The sequence below is a fragment of the Haliaeetus albicilla genome, chromosome 16 (genome assembly GCF_947461875.1).
Source record: "Haliaeetus albicilla chromosome 16, bHalAlb1.1, whole genome shotgun sequence".
Taxonomy (NCBI): Eukaryota; Metazoa; Chordata; class Aves; order Accipitriformes; family Accipitridae; genus Haliaeetus; species Haliaeetus albicilla.
In genome coordinates this window covers 30791279-30813962 of record NC_091498.1, presented here as the reverse complement: position 1 = coordinate 30813962, position 22684 = coordinate 30791279, and the positions used below count along the sequence as shown (strand labels likewise).

General features: G+C 38.1%; 1 protein-coding gene across 1 annotated transcript; it reads right to left on the bottom strand.

Moving 5' to 3' along the window:
• Window positions 1-1049: 1049 nt before the first annotated feature.
• On the bottom strand, window positions 1050-22484 carry CAT (catalase). Its single transcript, XM_069804175.1, has 13 exons — window positions 22192-22484; window positions 16903-17074; window positions 15768-15878; window positions 14192-14322; window positions 13138-13242; window positions 11953-12078; window positions 10375-10566; window positions 9293-9445; window positions 7989-8127; window positions 5367-5497; window positions 4604-4711; window positions 3895-3981; window positions 1050-3433 (listed from the first exon to the last, which is right to left on the bottom strand). The coding sequence occupies exons 1-13, from the start codon at window positions 22255-22257 to the stop codon at window positions 3368-3370; spliced, it is 1587 nt and encodes a 528-aa protein (XP_069660276.1). The 5' UTR covers window positions 22258-22484; the 3' UTR covers window positions 1050-3367.
• Between the last annotated feature and the right edge of the window lie 200 nt (window positions 22485-22684).

The window sequence follows — 22684 nt, the reverse complement described above, 5'->3', positions numbered from 1 at the left end:
ACAAGATGTTTCCTCTCTCTTCCTCATTCCCTAGTGCTTGATTTTCTTTTCTGACTTGACACCACCCAAATTTTAGCCTAACCTCTACTCTAAACTAGTATAAATCGCAGTAGAATTTATTAGTGATAACCATTTATGGGCATAGTCAGATAAAGGCCACCTGGACAAAGTTAATAAAATAGCTGTCCATGTTAAACGCTCTGCTAAAACCTCCACAAGTTCATGTCACAGTGCCCTTTCCACCACACAGTCGGTAGGTGTGTTTATCCACTGTTTTGGAAAGGTCACCTTACAATGCACAATGAGGCACGAGGCACACAGTTCCTTACCTGTGAAACAAAAAGTAGATATTTAGGAACAACGTACTGCAATAAGAAAAGCAGAACTGAACATTCAGGTAATACAGATGTAAAATAAATCTCTATACTGACAGCTTTTTGAAAGGCTATGTGGTAGCTTTGAGACACTACAAGTGCTGTATTTCAACTCTGCATATTCTGTTAACTTATTAAAAACTGTCCTTCACTAAAATTTGAGTGAACTGTGATGAAAAAAACCCCTTAGATAACCTCATGACAATTCTGTAAATTGCCACCAAAGTTTTTAGATCAAGAGGTTCTTCAGCAAACAGAGGCTTAAGTAAGGCATCATCAACAAAACCCACAGTAAAGCAGGTCAGCAACTTCTTCCCATCCATACGGTACACACAATTGTAGGCACTGCTGTACCACAGATGTGAGCAGCATTGCCTGTTCTGAAGGCATAGGAAATTAAAGAGAAGGTTCCTAACAAGTAATTTCACATATCAGAGCTGAGCAGAATTTAGTGCTTGACCCCTACATGCGAATTCCAAGCATCAGCACTGAGTCCAAGGCCTTTGCTGGCAGTCAGGGCCTGTGCAGGGCAAATAACGAAGTTCTGAAATGGACACCAATTACCCAGAACAGCCTCTGCAAGTTTCCAAAAAACAGGTGAAGGTATGAATTTCCCATATTAAAATAAACTATTTGAAAACAGTCGCACAGAAAACAGACAACATGCTGCCAAGAGATTTTTAAATTCAGTTTTATTTCAGAAATAAAAGAGGAAGACAATATAATTCATTCAGCAGACACAACAAAAATTAAAGATTAAGCCTTGCTTATTCTTTTCCAAAACTCATTAGGGTTCTATGTTCCAGCAAGAAATATTCCCACCCATTCATGTAGCTCTTTCAGCTCCCACCTGTCTGATCAGGTAAAAATCCAATTGAATCCCAGAACAGAGTAGGCTATCAGTTCGTATTATTTTACTGCGTCTGTATCACAGCTTATTTTTCACAATAGATTGGTAGATGAATGAGATGGAGAAGTAGCTTTCTACAATTTAATGGAATAGCTCTTAGTATCTACTCTTCTTTATTTATCTGCCATCACTTCTTGGAATTCCAGTTCACACTTAAATCCCAAATCAGAAAGTACTCCTATTCAAAATACAACTCAACACAGACCCAGAAATGCATTGAAAAGAAAAAAAATCTGCTATGATTTGACATTTGTGCAACATTTGCTTGAGTTAAGAGCTAGTAGCTGGGCTCTGAAATCTTTTGTATCATCATTCGTGCTTTTTCCAATTCAAATGCTCATGAGGCAGTGTCAGCAGGCAAACAAGGAAAGCAAATATTTCAAACGAGGAGTAATGCTGTGCAACTGGGATCTGGACTAATTACACATACACACTTATCTTTCTCTTTGGCAAGGGAAGAGGAAGAAGTAGCAGGCGGATAACTAGCCAGGACTTTAGATGCATGGTGAATTGCCTGATCCTCCTGAGCACACTTCTGAAACTCTTTTGGTCTGTTAGGACTAACTTCAATGTGCAACAGGTATGACAGATTTTTTTGTTCAAAACTCCAACAGTCAGCTTGGACACTAACTACCCCATAACTGGGTAACAATTTCCAAATAATTAGCTAAGAAAAAATACTAGGTGGGATTTTGGCCCTTATAAAACAGTAGTTTAAGCCTTGGTTTTGTTGTACGCTTGTATAGTAAAGCACTCAGATACTGACAATGTGTTTTCTTAGGCGACCACTACTAAGATTCAACCAAGGTAGTGTCCATAAATTCCATAATTATCATTTAATTATTGCTCTAAGTTCTCAAATATAAACACTTCCATTCTGTGCCAGTTAGTAAGATCTGATTATACTCCAAGACTGAAGACAAAAATAATATTACTAAGCTAAAGAAACTCCTTTGCATCTAAGGATAATAGGGAACACTTTTCAATCCAAAGACTTCCAAAATCTTTTGCACTGATTAACTAAATTGCAAACACTAGGCAACATTACAACATGCCTAAAATCAGGTTTTATACGTATATCTAGCTATGGATACCCACATTCACACAAACATGCCACTTCAATTAAAGTCCAACTCTGAAAACTAGATCTGGCTTCATCTGTAGATAGCAATATCAGATTATGGCAGTAAAATAACAGAATTTCAGGAACTATTGGGAATAGTTTTGAAAGTGCTTGAGCTTGAATTTGGCAAGATAAAAATATTCATGCATTTGCAGGCTAATTCCTCAGACTCTTGGAAAATTAATGTTTTTCTACTTAATTCTTACAGATTAGAAAGAACAGTTCCCCCCTAAAGAACTGTAAGATGCAAACAAGTTAGTTGTTGTAAAGTGTATGTAATAAGAAAATATCCTCTCCTATCTCTCTTAGGTCAGTTATATTCCAACCTACCATTATTAAGCAAAGATTATCTTAAAATATATATTGGGAATAAAATTTACCTATGTTCAGATAGCTAGTTAGCTTCATTTTGATCATAAGGATGAGACATAACCAACATTTTACCCAAACTACTACATATCATTTTACTTCTGGAAGGTCAAAAATGAAATTCAAAGCAAGTGTCTACAAATACATACAGATAAGTATTTTATTAGAAATACTGAGCAACATCAACTTTTTAACATGAACAAGTTTACCCATAAGGATAATCACAGTATTATTATAGAAGTTCTATTGTGTGATTTAGCCAGGAAAGTTTTACAATAAAAAATGAAACAGTATTTTGATTCATCTTATGTTTGCTTCTAGAAATGAAGACAACTTTTAATCATGAATTTCCTTAGAAACACCGTATGTTGTTAATAAGCAGTAAAGGACTAGTGTTGAAAGGCACTAGGATTGTTAGCTTGTGTTACCTAGTTTCCAATACAGATACAGGCACTTGAAAGCTTAATAAATCAAGCCTGTAAAACACTTCTGTATTTGTGCGGAAGTCTGCTACATTCATGAACATCTTCAATAGGTTGTTCTGCAGTTGTAAGGACGCAAAATTCATAGAGGAAATCTCTGCAGCACACCTTACAAGTTGGATCTTTCTTTGGCAGACACAGGAGATGTGGTCTGTGTGTATGTCCTAATTATATCCTGAAAGTAATACAAAAGAAATATTCAGAACAAGTTCCATTAAAAGTAGTTAGCAGAACTTCAGAAAAAAAATGAGCACTTGAAGCAACAATGTTGATATTCTCTGCAGCAAGCACTGAGCCCAGGAAAGGCTTGTGGAAGTGTTTTGTTACCAAGAATGGGTCATCATTTGGTCTGAAGAATCAACCTGAACACATCACATATCACATATAGTTATCTTCAAGAAGCCTTAAAAAAAACCCCAACTGGAACAAAGTAATTGTACATCATTGGTTAATCAACATTTAATTAAATGTAATTAGAGTGATGTTTCCTCATTTTGTAATTCTACATGCACCAACTTCTCCCATTTAAACCAAATGGAAATCAAGACCAATTTCTCACTTAGTTGGATTTACAAAAGAAGCCAAGATAATAATTCACAGTCAGTCAAAATTCAACTACAGAAATCATTAACATACCTTCTTCCCACTTTCAGCATTGTATTTGTCCAGCAAAACCTGAATACGGGCACCATAGTCAGGATGAACATCAGTGAAGTTTTTCACCTAAACAGGAAGACAGAACAGAAAAGACAACAAGAACTTCTTCCTCCACTTCAAATGTGTTCTTTAATACCTTTTCTGCTCTGTAGCCTGCAAGCAGTACATATCATAAGGAAGAAGTAGATGAAAACCTTTCCCAAAATTTTAATTCTGACAGCCAGGAAGTAGCTACGAACATCTTCAAACACTATTTCTATTATCTCACATAGACCTCTTTCCTGATTAAAACAAAGTTCTATTGGGAAGGATAAAGATCCAGTCACTCCCTGGCACTCACTGCCTCTTCCTTGTTTAGAGCAAAATATTACACCGGCAGTCACCCAATTTTTAAAACACCAAGCTAAACACATAATGACGTCTTTGATGTTCAACATTGATCCCATTCTTCCCATCAGGAAAAAGTGACTTTAACATGTTATACATTATTTATGTTATATTATGCAAATAGGCACATATTTAAGTGTTCTGTATTGAATTCCTGCATAAGAAAAATCCAGAAGTTGCCTTCTCAGAGAAGAATTCCTGATCTTCCTTTCCATAAGCATATTGCCATTTTGACAAAGTTACTAGACTGCAAAAAACCTGGAATAAAGAGCAAAGGCTAAAAACCAAGCAGGCCACTTACAGCTCTCTTCTGAATGAAGAGTTGTGCATCTTTAAGATGATCAGCAATATTTTTACACAGCCTTTGGCGTTCATCCTCCTTCAGCACTTTGGTATAGAATTCTCGCACCTTACAATTGGAAACAAAGTTTTAGTTTGAAATTCCCCAAAGCAAGTCATTCTACCTGTAGCAGCCAATAATACTTACTAGACTTCTAGGATTCATTATTACTGAAAAAGAATAGCTTTCACTTACTAGTTGGGCAACACTTAAAATACTCAAAACACTTAAACTCAAAAGGTAACCAATTGGGGCGGGGGGGGGGGGGGCAGCGTGTGTTTGATTGTTTTTTGGCAAACCTGCTAACAACTCCTTCCATTTCTAGCTTGAAATAACTGTTGCTTATTGAATTAATGAAAACAAATATTGCTGTTGGGGTCCAATTTAGGAATTCATCACGACATTACATGCATACTCTAAGTTTGCATATCTGCAGATGCTAACCGCAAGATGACAAAGTCACAACCTCTAGATACTGGTGCCCAGAATATGGATGGCAAAGGTCTGTGAGAACTCGTTAACTGTCCTGTCAGCAAAAATTCAGTTATTCATGCAATTAAGCTGTATGGAGGTCTTCCAAGCTCTCATGAGAGCTGAACTTCAGATTATCTCAGATGCTTCAGAGAGGAGCCATGTCTGAATGATTCTTCTTAATATTCTTCAAACTCATCCTATAAACTTATCTTATGTAACAAGCAACATAAAGCCTTTTCATACATCATACCTGAGTCACATTATCTTCATTTGCACTATTGAAGCGCTGCACATCTCCCGAAACAGACATATGGCTCTCCTTTACAAAAGGCTGATCTTCCGGACCAGTAAAACTATTTGGATAATAGTTTGGGGCACCACCTGAAAACAAACAACCCCACAAAACCAAAACAGTCAGATGCCAGGTCTCTTGGATTAAGTCAGAAGACAAAAAATGTTCTTTGCCTAGAAGAACCTAAATCAATTACCCAGTTATAATTCACTTTATTAAAAACAGTTGTCAGCATTTTTCTGTCAAAGTACAGCTCACTATCAGGAGCTGTGTCTTCAAGCCAGTGCTTATCAGCACTTGCAAACAGAATTTCAATAGCTTTTTGGGGGAAAAAATTAATTTGTTTCAGAAATAAGGAGGTCTGGCCACTCTCACAACAACATTGCTCAGACAATTTTAATAGACAAAGTCATGGAAGTTATTCAAGGTTTTAGTCCAATGCAACATAAAAATACACTTTCATCTGCATATTTGAAGTACTACTTAACTATGCAGCAGGTTTATTTTAAACACATAATGAATTTACAGAACTGCATAAAGAGAAACTTATTATCTGTTCTTGGACAGAAGCAGCAGTTCTCAAGTTCTTGTTTTCCAAACATTTCCCTCTCTTCCCTCAGCAAGTATTAGAATTGATAGCCCAGAGGAATACAGTGTTTTGGCATGAAACATAGCTTAAGTATATCCTTGTTTACTCTCGGGTGTAAACAGTCATTACCGGGCAAATGCTGACAGAACATAACCTGCTGAACAGAGGCAAAGTTAAAGCTCTAGTCTTGGCATTTATACTCTTGCCTTTTGCAATCTCTTGGAAATCAGAAAGCAAAGCAGTTTAACAAAGTGGACTGAGTAGATGAAGGTCAGTCTTTAAGTTTAAAAAAATACAAATGCAGATTTCTCAAAGACATTTAGGCCACCTCTTATTTTTAGAACAGATTTTTACCTAGAAGTAGAAACAAAGAGGTACTAATTAACTTCTGTGAAATAAGTTCTCTGGCATGTTTTTTCACTTTAAATAATTAATATTTCAGAATTTTTTCAATCAAGTCCCTTTAACAAGCATGTTTCTAGAAGTCTTTAAAGGAACATAAACTAGGCACATTACTGAATTCATTTGACTGAGGGTGTTCTCCTGCAAACCCCTTTTCTCTTAAAAGGCCTATTTGTAAGTTTTTAAATACATCTTAAGCTTCGCTTGGTTTTTATGCTGTTAAACAAACTCCCCATCTGCTGTCCAAACATTCAAACAAAGTCTCCTTTCCTGGATTAATAAGAGAGACATACATCCATTCTAAAAAAGTATGTAAAGATGACAAACATTCTACTTTTCAGGAACCAAGAACCCCCCACCCCACCCCTCTTTATCACCCCGTTGTTTACAAAATTAAAAATTAGCCTGTTTGTACCAAGTAGAAGTTACATACATCAAACTGAAAAACACTTAGAGACTTATCAACTACTTCACACAAGACTGAAGTTGTATAAGGAACATCCATGTGCTTCTTTTAAAGTCTTAAAAAAAGACAGAGAATGCATTCTGTAATCTACACAAGCATGCTTATGCTTTACAGCAGAATACATGTACAAGACGGACGAGACATACAATGGATACACAAATAAGAGTGATGAAGGCAATACAACATATTCAGATTTAAGAATGCTTTCAACAAGATCCCTCAAACAAGAGATAACAGGATAAAAGTCAGTATCTTGTCAATTAGCATCATATCAAGAACATAGGAAACAGAAGAATAAAAGGTCACTTTTTGTAGTAGGAAGAATTAATCAGGTAGACCCTCCACAAGGATCTGTGTGAGGACTAGTACTATTCAACACATTCATAAAGTTACCCGAAAAGGGAGCAAATAATAAATTGACAGTTTAGCCTCTGTAAACTTTAACTTAGTCAAAATCAAAGCTAGCTATTTATGCTGACACATAATCTCACGATACCAAAACAGTGGATGAAAATTGCTTTTCTGAAAACAATTTTATTTGCAATGTAATTCACATGGGGAACAGAAATACATGCAACTTTATGCATGCACAATCATGGGTTCCAAGATATGTCATTACCTATCACAAAACAGTTCTTTAATATATTTACAATAGTTTGAAGTAAATTACTTTTTGATTGCTGCTAAGCACTGAGTGAAAGAAAGTATTAGGAATGGCACATGGACAAATTCAGGGCACTCTACAGAAAAGAGCATTTGGTGGATTTGTAACAACTGCAGGTGAGGCCTGCTAAACTCAAAAAGGATCCAGTAATATAAGGAAAGGTACTAAAAAGTTGACAAATATTATGAGAGGTAAGGAACAGTTTCCCCATAAAAGGAAAAAAAAACAGACTAGCAAGTCTGAAGCTCAGGAAGTTATACAGTGGTGTTTGAGTTGGGGGGAAAAAGTCACAAGAGACACTGAACAGTTGAGGAGAAAAAGTAGCATTTCTTATAGCACAGTAAGTAATATCCAATAAAGTGATCTGTTTAGTCAATATCTTAAATCCCCCGTGAAGAGAAAAGAATTCTGCAGTACATGCTTAAGTATCATCATATTTAAACACATTTCCATTAGTACCTTGGTTGTCAGAAACGCACATTGGTCCATCCCTCTGGTAATTGGCCACACGAGCTCTGAAGGGGCAGTTCACAGGAATTTGTAGATAGTTAGGTCCCAGACGGTGTCTATGAGTGTCAGGATATGAGAAAAGACGACCCTAAAACATTTACCACAAACATTAACTACTACTTGCTGAATGAGATCACTTAAGTGGTATATGCCAATTCAAAGCACTATACGTTAAAGTGTGAAAGGGAAAAGACCATTTCCTTTGCATATATATTCTTGAATACTTCAAATTATGTCCAAGGTGACACTGAGCCACAAACTAACTTTGCTGGAATACCAGTGAAGAATGGCAGGTTGAGTTGCATTTGTGCAGACTGGGCGTTTCCTACCAATTTCAGAATGCTAAACCTATTCCGAAGCAGGAAAATGGTTACACATGTAGAGATGAAAATGACTGTAACTGTGCTAAATATCACTAAAGAATAACATAATATTTTCCTACTTATTTTCAAGCTTAGATTTAAAAATTGATTACATCTGAAATACGGTAGTCCCTTATTTATTAACTGAACTGAATTTGAAGCAGTTCTAGCGATATCTGGATGCCAAGAAGACAGACTGATTCTGACCATGAAGTTTGTGGGTGCAAAGAGAGGCAAAACAAAAGAACTGCATAATGGTTCAAGAGTTTATCCTGTTAAAACTGTCAAAATACCTTCTTGTTTCCACAGATATCATTTGAAACAACAATCTGATTTTAATCTGAAAAATCATAACATGCAAGCATCTGTGACTCTGCAGATGGTATAGTCTACTGCAGCCAGTCTTATCAGATATTCTGACCTGTAAAAAAAATCTGATACTACTTCTAGAGAATAGTCCTGCGGTTTATATCATGGATTAGTTATATCTGTATTTTAGAACATTTGAGGTCCACCTCTCACACTCCTAAGAGTATATAATCGTAAGCTATACTGTAAAAGCATGAATAAATATGCATTGCTGCTATGGTTTTATCCCATAGTTCTCAGAGTGACAGATTTCCCCATCAACGTTGATAGTCGTTGCAGATGCCCTCTAAATTCTAGAGTTTCTATTCCTTTAGTTCTTTCCCGTTCTCTTTGTATTTAAATTTTGGATGAGTACATCAAAGGGTGATCATTAAAAATCAACCACCTAAATAAATAAATAAATAGTTGCTTTCCATCTGTCAGGTTTACTGCTGCTACACAAACAGGGATAGGAATGCTTTCATAAACAGCAAAGCAAACATAATGCTCTTGAGGTAAAATCTTATGTGCATTGTAGCTTACCTGCAGCATTTTATCAGGGCTAGGTTCAATACCTGGTGGCATGTTGCTAGGATCATATGCCATCTGTTCCACCTCTGCAAAGTAATTGACAGGATTCCTATTCAAGACAAGCTTTCCCACAGGGATGAGAGGGTAGTCACCATGTGGCCAAATCTATAAGACAACACACACACACATTAAAATCAACATTATAGTATTATGCAACTTAAATAATTAGTAGGCAGCATTTGCTTGATTTAAGTCTTGATTGAGAAAATACATTACTGAAGAAATTTATTTTTTGCTAACAAACATTGAGAAATGTCTTATTTTAAGAGTCTTTTGCAATTAATACAGAGTATTAATGCAACTTATTTCACCATCCCAGCATAATCTCAGCACCTGAGTACTTAAATGAAATACCCACAGTCACTTGACAAACTGCCTAGGAATGCAATATCGTCAGTGGAACTGGTAGCAGGATTGTTTTCAGCTACTTCAAAATACAACTAGTTTAGCCTTTTCTTTGTCATATTAGCTTTTCAAGTGTACTTTCAAGTTTAAAAGTCTTTAGCCATTTTGGGAGAGCAATATTAGAGGAATAAAAAAGTAATAAACAAGTTTACAGTCTTTCAACAAGCCATTCCTTGGAACAGCAACTGGAAGTCTGACAAAATCAGAGCAACAGTCAGAAGCTATGTTATCAACAACACTTCAAACTAGTGAGCTCAGGGTGTGACTGTATGATCTGAGAACACACTTCAGAAGTCCAGTGCAGCTGTAATCTACAGGCCTGGAATCAAGCCCTATCCATATTTCACTGAGGAAGAGTAACATCAGATATAACATCAATGTAATTTCATCTCCAGAGTTTCTGACTCGTCATGACCATGTAATAAAGAGTACGCTTAAAAAACACAAGGGAAGAATAAAAAAGACAGACTAACTTTATTGATAGGCACTAGTAAGAAAACAGTGCTGCTCCACGGAAACTGTTACACTTTTTTTATAGATAAACTCAGTTCTGGCATTTGCTACATTTTGATCTCATGACCTTTCTTAAACTAGCTGAAAGTGAATATTCACAACAGCATCAGAGATACCTTAGTTAAATCAAAAGGATTAAATGGAAACTTCTCTGCTTCTTCAAATGTCATAACTTGAATGTAGAAAGACCATGACGGATAGTCCCCCCTGGCAATGGCATTGTAAAGATCACGTATTCCATAATCAGGATCAGTAGAAGCCAATCTTCCTGCTTCTTCAACAGAAAGATTTTTGATGCCCTGGTCAGTCTAAAAGCAATAAAAGCAGTAGCACCAGTTACAAAATGCAAAAAGTATTACAGAAATCATTAATAAGAATGTGCTTTAACAAAACTTATAATCCAAGATTGTGATTGTCCATGTTCCAATCCCCAATAATTTGGGTTCAGAATAATAGCACATTCAACAGCTGCCTTCCAGATAAAAATTAGTTCTCTGATAAAAGTGAATTAAATACGTAATGCTATACCACAGAACGCAAGACATCAAACTTGAAGGTATGATCCCTGCAGCACATCAAGTAAAGAGGTTTCCCTTCTCCCCTTAAAGGACAGAGTGCTCCTTCACTGTCCCATCATCCAACCTTTTCCTACAGATCACATGCTAACAAAGTGAGAAAACAGTTGCAGCCCCAAGGGCTGAAAGTTCTGGATTCTACACGAATCTCAATTTTCCACACACACTCCCCCCCCCCCCCCCATTTCTGTGACATCTTTAGCACTAACTAAAATCTCATTTTAATAAGCTTTTGACAACTTGAACACTAAAAGCTGCTACACAATCCCTCTTAGTTTAACATAATGGTTTCCAAAGTCTTGCTTCAAAGGTAGATGTCCAGCCTCCACTAAAGTCTAATGAGTTAAGAAGCTCTGTGGCCTTTAAAACCTCAAAGGGAAGTTGTTTTCAAGCAAGATATGCTGGAGACTTTTTTCTCACAAAAGTGTGGAAGTTCTGTGAGGTTCTGTGAGCTTCAGCTTCAGAGCCCTTGGAAACAGAGCTTTTATATTTTGCAATACACTTGAGGTCACCTTCAAAATACTAGATCAATGCAGCTCATATCCAGAAGATAAACGGGGACAAAAACCAGATCCAGACTGAGAGAACTTTTACCTGAAGGAGCACCTGTTGAACCCAAACTACTGTGTAGCCGTGAACATGAAACAGGAACATATCACACACTGAATAAAATACATTTCCAGAGGGCTAGAGGATTCTTGCATCTGCACTGAATGACAGCAAGGGAGTCTGATAGGAAGTTCTTGCACAGCTTCACACACAAAACACCTAATGGTATGAGCCTGAAATGCTGAGCTAGATACTCAGAGCTCACCGCACAAGTAGACTGAGTTGTCCAATAACAAGAGACAGTTCCCCAAAGAAGAGTTCTTTATAGTCTAGTAAATACCTATTATGTCGTAGCAGGAACAATGATGTCAGTCATATTTATTAAAGGCATGCAGCCAATATAAAAAAACCCACACACACCTTTTTGATTGAGTCAATGCACTAACAAGTCTTTTCTGAATTAAACTTGAAAAGTCACAGAACATTTTTAGACAACCAAACTGTTTAAATTGTTTTTTTAATCCAATATGATGTACACTTCCAATAGATAACTGGAAAAAAAATCAATACCTTCACATGGAATTTGCAATAAACTGCTCTTCCACTAGCATTAACCAGTTTAAAAGTGTGTGATCCATATCCATTCATATGGCGATAACCATCAGGAATACCACGATCACTGAACAAGAAAGACACCTGAAGAGAAGGATCAAACAATATTAATGGACTCACCAGATCAAGGATAAAGTGACCATTCAAGACAAAGCTCGTTTACTGCATTAATCTGCATCAATGGAAGCTATCTTAATGTTATGTATTCCTTGAAGAATTTCTAGTTTAAGTTTTAAGAGTGTTAATGAAATAAGACTGCTTTGGTTTTGCACAAAGAACAATTGTGGATTAAACCTTTGTGAAGTTTTATGCCCACATGATATATTTGGTGAAGACATTAACCTAGTGAGAATGTTATGATTTGCCCTGTAAGCACAGAGGAGGTAAGCATGGATAATTTAAGTTACAAATATAAATAAGAACTCTTCCCAGGTTAAAGACAAAATCTGAACACTGAAGTCCTTAACAACTAGTTCTTCAAAGTCTTCAAGCAATAAACATACCACCATTTAAACATATTCAAAATGCTCCTTTTCTTTTATGTTTATCATCACAAACAATGCTTGTGGTGGTACTTTTTCCAATTACTAATTACTGGAAGGCTTCTGCATGAACTCATTTTCTTTTAGAAAAATTACAACTACATTTTAAATTTTATATTAGCCTTTTTTGCATATCATTCTTAGATACAAATACATTTCAGAATAATTAGAATGCACTGTTAACTCCAGTCATTTTTGGAGTTGATCTAATATGCTACACAATATACAGCTTTAAATAAACTTATACGTGGTAGCATTATTTTCCCAGTATTCTCTTGTTCTCCAACATTAACACTTTGCTGTTCACCAGTACCATCACTGCTTTAGTGTTAGAAAACTTAGCAACTTCCCATTCATCCCTATATAAAATACAATTATGAAAACAGAAGAATCCCACCCATTTCATAGACTCTTTAAAAGAAAAAAGGGTAGATACACATACTAGTAGCCTTAAAAGTTATTGTAGGTCTTTCACCTTTACTGTTCCTAAAAGATTATGTAGGCTTCTAGATAAAACATAAGAAAGAGATAGTTAAAAATATATGCTTGTCATAACATGATTTTCTTAATCATACAAAATAAAGTCAAAGGAGAACCTTACTTGATGCAAAGACTCAGGGCGAAGACTCCAGAAGTCCCACATCATGTCTGGATCCTTCAAATGAGTCTGAGGGTTCCTCTTTTGGCTATGGATGAAGGATGGAAACTAATTTGTCCAGAAGTGGAGGAGGGTGGAAGGAGGGGGGAGAAAAAAAAAAAAGTTCTGTAACACCTCCAAATTATATAGGGTATACTAAGCAACTCCTGATACAAAACAAAACAAGACAGTTTTTTTTCAATACACTTAACTATGAAAGGAATAGCACACGGAAAGATGAGACAAAGTTGTAAGATCACTGAAAAAAATCTTCTATTGTCATACCCCTCCTGCAACCAAATTCATTCACAGACCAGTAAAATTAGGCTAAAGCAAAACACTTACAATTAGGATAAACAAGCTGTTCAAAGCTAAAGAATGCTTTCATTCATTTTGGGACCGATAAAGTAAGAGGAATCTTTTCAAATTTGTGTATCTGAATTCTACTGAATATCTGACTCGTAAATGAATACAGAGATACCATAAAATATCTGTGCAGAACTCCTCCACTCAAGGAAAGCCCCTCTACTTACAAAGTACTGTTAAACTTATACTAAAAACAAACAAACAAAAAAGATTTAATAAAAAGAATTTGCAAGAAGCTTTTAAAGTGAAAAGTCTTCCCCCCCCTCCAAATAGCCTCAGAATGAGAAAAACTGTCTACAGAGTCAAACAGCTAATTTGAACACCAGTGAAACTAATTAGATCTGAAGTTAAAAACACGATAATGTATGTACTTGCTGGCTATTCTGCTGTGGCCTACGCACTAGCAAACACAAAAAAAATGTGTGCGCTATTTGTGGCATGAAACCACATAAGTAATCAAGCATTAGTTCTTAAATGTATTTATTTATTTATTTAACACCTTTTCAAGTCAAAAATGTTCAGAACATCTACCAAACAACAAAGTTGAAACGTGTCAAAACAACAGCTTTTGCTTCTCAGTGAAGGAAGAACAAGATGTGAAAAAACTTTTGGACGCTTTCACAAAGTACCGTCATCTTTTGTGCTTACTCACCAACATTGCATCCCGAATAAAGAAGATGGGAGTATTATTTCCCACAAGATCCCAATTACCCTCTTCTGTATAGAATTTCATTGCAAAGCCTCGAGGGTCACGAACTGTATCAGCAGACCCAGATTCTCCAGCTTGAAGAAACACATGAACATATAGAAGCGTTATAATAGGAAATGCATACAAATTGTAAGCATAAAAACATAGAGCTTGAGAATATGCCATAAAATCTTAAAGGGTGGGGTTTATTAAAGTCTTTTCTATACCAAGGAATTTTTGGTGTATTTTCAACAATACTTCAGGCACTGGAAGTTTCCAAACTGTGAACAGACACCCACCCAAGCGTTCGGGCCACAGTTAAAAGAAAGAAAAAAACCAAGTACTTTCCACTTGAAACAATTAAGAGTGGAATTTGCATTATCACTAACAGAGACAACACCAGATTATAAGGCTGAATCAGCTAAAAGCATATTAGTTTCTATGCATCAAATGCCAGTGTGAAAGCTCTCATTTGGAAGGTAGCAATCTAAATAGCGTGCCTAATAAAAAGGGAATTTATTATAGAAGAGTTGTAACCCTTTGAATTCCCCTCCTGCTTTATTCAAAACAGTCCTTTCAATGGGTAACTTTATACCAGAGCAAAAGTGCCTACTGCAATACCCGAGCAAAAGCCTTCCAGAAACATTCAGGAACAGCTAACGCTAAACATCATGATGAAATAACAAGGACACTCATTCTCTCATTAAAAATCGTGTACTACAGAATAGCTAGGAAGAAACATGTTCAAACAGAGCAGGGAAAGGAAAGGTAACGATGCAACAACCCACTTCAGCACACAGTCCACCAAACTCAGCTGCATGTCGTTCCCCAATGTAACATTCCATGACTCCTTAAGTTTTGGTGACACAGAGAAAAGCCAGTAGGCCAAACCCAGCAGCTCCTTGAGCCTTGCTGGACTACTTTGTTCTCTCCAATACTACTCGCAGAACTGAATCCTCATTAGGATTTCTCTTCTTTTAAATACAGATAAAGTAGTAACACATACATTTTGAAAGATCATTTTTCTATCAGAAAATATGTTGATCATAATGCATGTTTTAACTAGTATCATTTAAGGTTTTGCTGGTTTATGCATTCAGCTCTTCAAGAAACAAGAGTTTATTTATGGAAGATTGTTTATTTTTCTTTGCCTAGTACTTACTTTACAGCATTCATCCGCAAAACATTCCCACAGCATAAGAGATTGTAAGTACTTAACTTTCAAGTGTTAAGCTGCAGTATGCAAGTGTTGATTATGATCCATCCAGAAACAAAGCAAGCTTTCTGTCAGGAAAAAAATAGCTCAGGCTATCCTTCACTCACATTCCAGATGGAAAAGTGTCTACAGAGAGCTCTGACAGAAAGATGCAGAAGCTGCTTAAGGTCTTACAATTTAAATGAAATTCACAGAAGAGGAATTGGTTGGCAGGAAGCGTTTCAAACTACCTTAAGTACATTAAGTGCTCCACAATGCAAACATTGCTATCAGCGTAACTATGGCACACGCGTAAGAAGATACACAATAGCTTTAGAGCCTTACCAACAGTGGAGAATCGTATAGCAATTGGAGTTCTTTTTCCAATGTGTTCAAACACTTTTGCCTTACAATATTGGGTAATATCATGAGTGACTTCAAAATAGCCAAAGGCTCCTGAAGAAAAGTAATTTCAAAATATCAGATCTAGATACCTTCCTTCCACTCACAGCATATCTGTTCTTCTATTGCAGTCCAACATACAACTTTAAGTCAAAAGGAAACATGGAAATATACCAGTTTAAACACAGTTCATATCTATGCACTAAAACACTCAATTTATTTTCACAAAATGAAATTTACTTAACACAAACTACTATTTGCATGGTGCTCACTCTCCCCTCCTTAACTGTTTGTTAACAGTTCCTAGCAGCAATACAGACCTCATTTCTACTGTGCAAAATAACAGACTGTAGCTTTTTGGATGGATGCTCTTCAGCCAAGATTTGCATATTTATCTCCGAGCAACACAAGTATTTCTTTAATCCTTATAAGTATTGCAGAATTTTTGGTCTACCTGTAAGCTGGATGAAGCAACAAAGTTCTTCCCACCCCCACAGAGGAATTTTTCCCATGTACATTCACATTATAAATTCAGTCCCATGTTTTCTTCTTCTAGGGCAACATGTAACAAAAATCAGAGGTGCCAGTTCTACCCTACTAAGATCAATAACAAATTTTAAAATGAGTTGGTTTGGGGTTTTTTAATTTAAATATTAGACCATCATCTTGCTTTGGCAGACAGATACACTGGATGACAAAGACAAGAATCTCTATCAAATAACATGCAAACAGACATTAAAATAGAGATGGGTAAGTCTTCCGTTTCAGAGGAATAGGGTACTATGGAGGAACAGATAGAGGAAGCAGAGATTACAGCAAATACAATAAAAATCTACGGGCTATATATATTTCTCTCTCTCTTTTTTTTTTAAACAGTTTTTCAGTGCTTCAAGTTTGGCATTCAGTTCTTTTAAACCAGGCCTTACCACTGTTGTTGATATAGAATTATTTATTATAATCTATAATACTAAATTGTAGGTAACATAATGCAATTTATCCATCACAATCTACGTGTTAACTCAAAAGCTTTTTAAAGTCTAATTCTAAACAGAGAAAAAGTATGTGTTTTTAAACATACCTGCCCCTTTTGCATGCACAACTCTTTCGGGAATCCTCTCTCTGTCAAAATGAGCCATCTCATCAGTGAAAACAACATCTTGAACAAGAAGAGGTCCACGTGGCCCTACTGTCAGAATATTAAGTTTATCCCCTACAGGGTTCCCAGCACCAGTGGTCAAGACATCTGGTTTCTGGAAGCGAGAGACAGTCAGTATCACAACATCAGAAATTAAAAACCCTCTATATTTAAGCCACACAATGTGCATGGCTGTTCAACCATTATGTGTCACAGGACATATTAACAAGTATATAGCAAAATGACATATGATTCTGGAACTAGTTCCAGAAAATATAGATGTCTAACTACATCATCACAGTACTATGTCTGGGGCTATTTAAGAAGGGGAGTTCAAGTCATGTATAATCCAAGAATGTTCTTCATGGTTCAGAAACATTACTTGTTAAGACTACCTATCTTGCTTAAAGAAAAATATGAAGTGTCAACCTTAAAACATGTGTTAAGGTTCAGTTTGCCCCCACCTCAACAGGAGGGGATGGGAAAAGAGAGAGCTAGAAAAGGAGTAGCTGCTAGAGAGTAATAAGGGAGAAAGGAGACAAAGAAGGTAATGTCAGTACAGGGACAGAGGCATAAGGAAAGAGCTACAGTCACATAGCATAAAGACTATAAAAGTAGACCCATGACTACTGTTGGTCTGGAAGAGCTATGGAAAATAACATAAGCAAGAGCACCTGAGGAATCATCATTCTAGACTCTTGAACCATGGAAGGACTAAGATTAACAAAAACCCTAAGAAGCCCTACTGTCAATAAATGTTCTGTAAAAAGGACAGCAAACCAGAACTTTTTTTTTTGTTTTACTAACACCTTTATTGTCTTTAAAGAAACTGCCCAAGATAACCCATACTCATCCTTTCCCCCTCCCTTCCATAACAAATTCAAGTTAACCATTCTCATAGGCTACTTAGAGCTGCAGCATCTCATACTGTAGGAGTGACCCTATACCTGAAAAAACAGTCACTCCAAGACAACTTCAAGAAACAGCTGCTGGAACTCTGTAGCATGGAGTGTATACAGCAACTCTGTATAATTGAGTGTACTCCCACTTGCTTAAAAAAAAAGTCCCAGTAGAACAGACTTTGGCTGCATCCCATATGGGGTCATATGCTCCTCCAAGGCAACAATCCTGTTTTACTGGGTACTATGGAAAACAGGAAGAAAGGTACATCAGCTCCAAACACCTGATGGTTGCAGGTGCCAGTTTTTCCTGGAGCACATTTATTGTTAGGAGCCAGGGCGATGCTTGTAAAGGACTTAGAAGAACAGAATAGAAGTTAGTACAAAGAAAAAAAAAAAGTTTGCAACAGGGTGAGCTCAAATATCTGAGTCACAGATTGTGACCAGTTAACACCAAATCCACAGTTACATGTTGCACTAAACTGACATACATCCAGATGGGCTCTCTATCTGTAACATCCTAACCTCTTCTGCCAGTAGCATGCATGCACCTGAACCACAGGAAACGCACCAGATTAAACTCACTCATCCCCTCCCGACTAGTTCTCCTTCTTTTAAAGTTCTATAAATGAGAAGGGATGGTGAAGAGAAGGAAAAAATAACCCTTGATGAGGTGGTCTTCATTGTTGTATCAGCAACTTTATGGGGTTCCAACTTCTATACTGACAATCCAAGTTTTGCTTTAAGTGTTTTATTTACTGTAAACAGGCAAAATTCCCATCTGTATCTCATGGAGTAGTATACTGAGCTAGACTAGCCTCCAGTTTGGCTTTTTTTTTTTTCCTCCAAGAGGCAACCCACAAAGGCAGGCAAAAGAACAATTACTCATACATCTACACCCAGAGTTCTGAATGAGGCAGAGTATACAGGGAGAGTTATATCCACCTTTGTTTAACTTCGGTACACGAATAACCACATGAAAGACATTTGACAGGATAACTGCATTTCCAGTGTGTTCTTACTAATACGCAACACACAGTAGTCTAGCTGGCTTCGATTACCAAAATATCTAGGTTCTCTATTCTTCATTCACCACTTCATTAGCACAAAGCTATATGCATAAATTCAACTCCTTAAGTACGCTTGAAATCCTAATCCACACTGAAATTTTTACAAACATTTAAAAAAGACAATATATATCTGGTTACAAACAGGAAACTGATGTTCAGAAACATACAGACAAGTTACCTCTTTAGCATTATTTGAAGTATGCTTAAGTCAAAGGAACATCTGCTTAAATCAAAACACTATCTATAGTTTGTCAAGGGAAATATGCAAGAGTAGAAACTGTTCTCAGTATTCTTTCCACTGCTCATATATCACATGCTTCCTACCTTATATTTTGCTCAGTTTTAAGCAACCCACCTTGACACCTACTCTAAGCCTCTGATTTGAAGAACCCTCTCTCAGAACACGGTACAGTTTGCAGATGATGAGACTATAAAATGCTCACACATCACAACATTTTTAATTGAACTTTTTGGTCAAGAATTTTTTTCAGAGTTTGCTTAGGGAGAACTACTTTTTTTTTTTTTAATCCAGCTTCCAGCACTACCAATATTTTTATTTTATTTTCATTAGTTTTGCTGATTAAAAGCTTCAAGTTTCTCACAGATAAAAGCCAATGTGTTAATTTTTCTAATCATAAATTGATTGATTTTTTTTTTGTATTGATGACTCTGTCATACTGACTTAAGACAGGCAAGCTTGCTGTAATGTGATGAAAAAGAACAGATCCCACCAATCCTAAGCTTCTGCATTTTCCTCTCCAATCTTCTTGTGTTATCATTCAATACAGACATTTCCATCCTTCCCAGGTGTTCTACGCACACATAGAGACTTCCACTTCATTCTCGCTCTAAGGCAGCCTGTGACACAAAAACTGTGTGTACAGCTTCAGTACTATTTATGAATTCTGACTACTATAATTTTAAGATGAGCAAACTGGAGGACTGGATTCTGGTAACTCTTTTTTTTTTTTTTTTTTTTTAACATGAGACATAGCTCTTAAGACCCCTCCAGTCCATACAGCAACTTTTTAAAACCACTAATACTTATGTCATCTTGAAGCAGTGACCAAGTTTCACTCAGTCCATTGAGAAACACAAAAGCTATGTTGTATTAGAGTCTCATTTATCCCAGAGTTCTTCATAAATTCTAAGCAGTCCAGTAGGTTTAACCATGCAGTGGTAGGACTATAATGCATATACCTACACCTATGACCTTCTCCTCCACAAAGCCCTTGCAAGAGCTCGGTAAAAGAGAAGAAAACAAGAAAAAGTGTATCCTTACTCTTAAGGAGACTTTCTGAGGCCTTTTGATTCACCTATGCTTTTATAATACCTTCTGTGTGATTACCTCAAGGGTAGAAAAAAAACATGCATACTATTTGTAAACTATGCATGCAACAAAGAATAATGGTTTGTAGAAGTAATACAGCCCTTCTCAAACCAACAGGTTATACTGTTGTCTAAAACTCATTTATTCTATAATGCTAACATTTAAGACTACTAGAAGTAGTAGCAAAACCCACAACTTTTTGAAACTAAAGCCACCAAAAAGTTTAACAGCTTTACGGCTGTACAGTCTCTTTTGTGTAGGCAGTCTTTCAGAAAGGCTCTTTCTAGCATTCACATTAGAAGTACAAACACTTTTTTTAAAATGGTAGGATATATTCACTTTAGTTTCAGGTTAATGTTATGCAGGGCACACAAAACAAGTCCCATCAGTGTGAAGGGAGAGAAAAAAACCACATTAGTTTTAAGAAGAATTCTCATACTACTTGAGTTTGTCTGATGCCTATATGTTCATATGGTTGGGAGCTGCAAACAGTCGAAACCTTAAAAGATAGCAACTTTTGAATCTGCGTATGTATTTCATTACAGCATTAACCTGCCATGACAGAAAGAAGGGAAACAAAGCCAGGAGAATTTTAGTCACAGCTGTTGTAAACACCATACATCAAAGTACATACTTCCAGGCATTACTGATACTTTGCACCATATACAAGTCACTTTAAAATTCTAATAAGTCCTCCCTACTTTCTATCTTAAGGTCTCATGACTCCTTATGCAACACAGACTTTGGGGTGCCTCCCAACCTTCAAATTAACCTTGGCCTGTATTCAAATACTGCTTTGTTACAGAAAAGCCAACATCCATGTGAAAAGCGTTACTCAAGGTAGAAAAATAAAATATTATGAAATACACTATAATATGATGAAGTCACAATTCATCACTGAAGGTAGGTTTCGTACAGTACCTTTTAAATCCAAGGGGAAAAAAACACAACCCAAGATGACTTAACAACTACAAACGGTGGGAACTGAGGCATCCACTGGTGTCTTGCAAGACTGCTGACTAGTATAACCAGCAGAAAAAGTATTTAATGCCAAATACACATTTCTGCCAAAAAATACATAGCAGAAACTGTCACAGTGATCTGATAAAGAAGGGAAATCAGCTCCTGCAGTATTTATGCTTTTATCCAAATATTTTGGGGTATACTCCACATCTTCAGAAGACCGAGTGCCATGCCGTTGATTACATGTTCTCATTATTTCGCTCAACCACTTGCCCCAATCCACTTCAACCTGGCAAACAAGTCTCCACATACTGCTGAGTGTACTTTATCTTTCACAGTATTCCCCAGTTACATTTTCACTGGGTTCTACCAACGTCATAGCAGAACTGAAAATGCGAATATCCGATTTCAGACCAAAAAAAAAAAAAAAAAAAAAATATCTCTGCCCAAGGACTTGCCCGCTGGGGCGCAGGCGAGCCCCACTCCTGCCTCTGAGGAGAGTCTGCGGACAAGGCCGCCGTGCCAGCAGTGCTGACCGTCCTTGTCGCTCCCGGCCAGCTGGAGCTGCCAGCCCCTCCGTGCGTGGGTTTCCCCGGGCACAGCACCAAGCCCACAGCTGCCCCTTACGGGGCGCTCGCCCTCCGCCGCTGCCCCGCGGGATAACCCGGCCTGCGTCCCCCCCCCTTTCACCCCAAGCCCCTGCTCCCTCCGGGCTGGTTTCCACCCAGGCCGGAGGAACGCCCCGGGCTCTGCGTCCTCCAGCACCGGGGCCCAGCCTCTCCCCGCAAGCGGGGCAATCCCGCCCGCGGGCCCACCGTCCCTCCGCCATGTCCCCCACCACCACCACAGCGGGCCGGACCGTTACCGCCTCAGCCAGCCGGGCCGGACGGAGAGCGGGGCCCAAGGGCGCAGCCCCTCAGACCTCCCACCGTACGGCGGGAGGCCCTCCCCGCGGAGCCCCGGCGGGTACCTGAGAGACCCTCTGGCTCCGCCACTGCTTCAGCTGATCCGAGGCGTCGTCCCGACCGTCAGCCATTTTGCAAGCTTAGGCGACCCCCCAAAAGGCTGGAAGGGTGAGGTGGGGAGAAGAGAAGCAAAAGCGGGGTGGCCCGGCGGGACCGTGATCGCTAACCAGCGAGGAGACAGCACCGGAGAGGTCACCCCGTAGGGAACCGCCGCCGCCCCGCGCCCTGCAGCAGCAGCTGGAGGTAGCGGGAGTTACCGCACCTACGGCTTCCACCCCCCTCCCTCCCACAACGCTGCGCCCGCCCCCCGCTACCTCCTCGGCCAATAGCTCTGCGCCCAGCGGGCAGCGCCAGCTGCGAATGGGTGAGAGGAGCGTCAATCAGGCCTTGTGAAGGCGGGAGGCGGGTGCCGGCGGCAACAGGTCGCCTCAGCTTGAGGGGGACGGCGTGAGGGGAGCGCGGGGTTGTCAGCGTTTCCTCGTTACTGGGGTTTGAGTG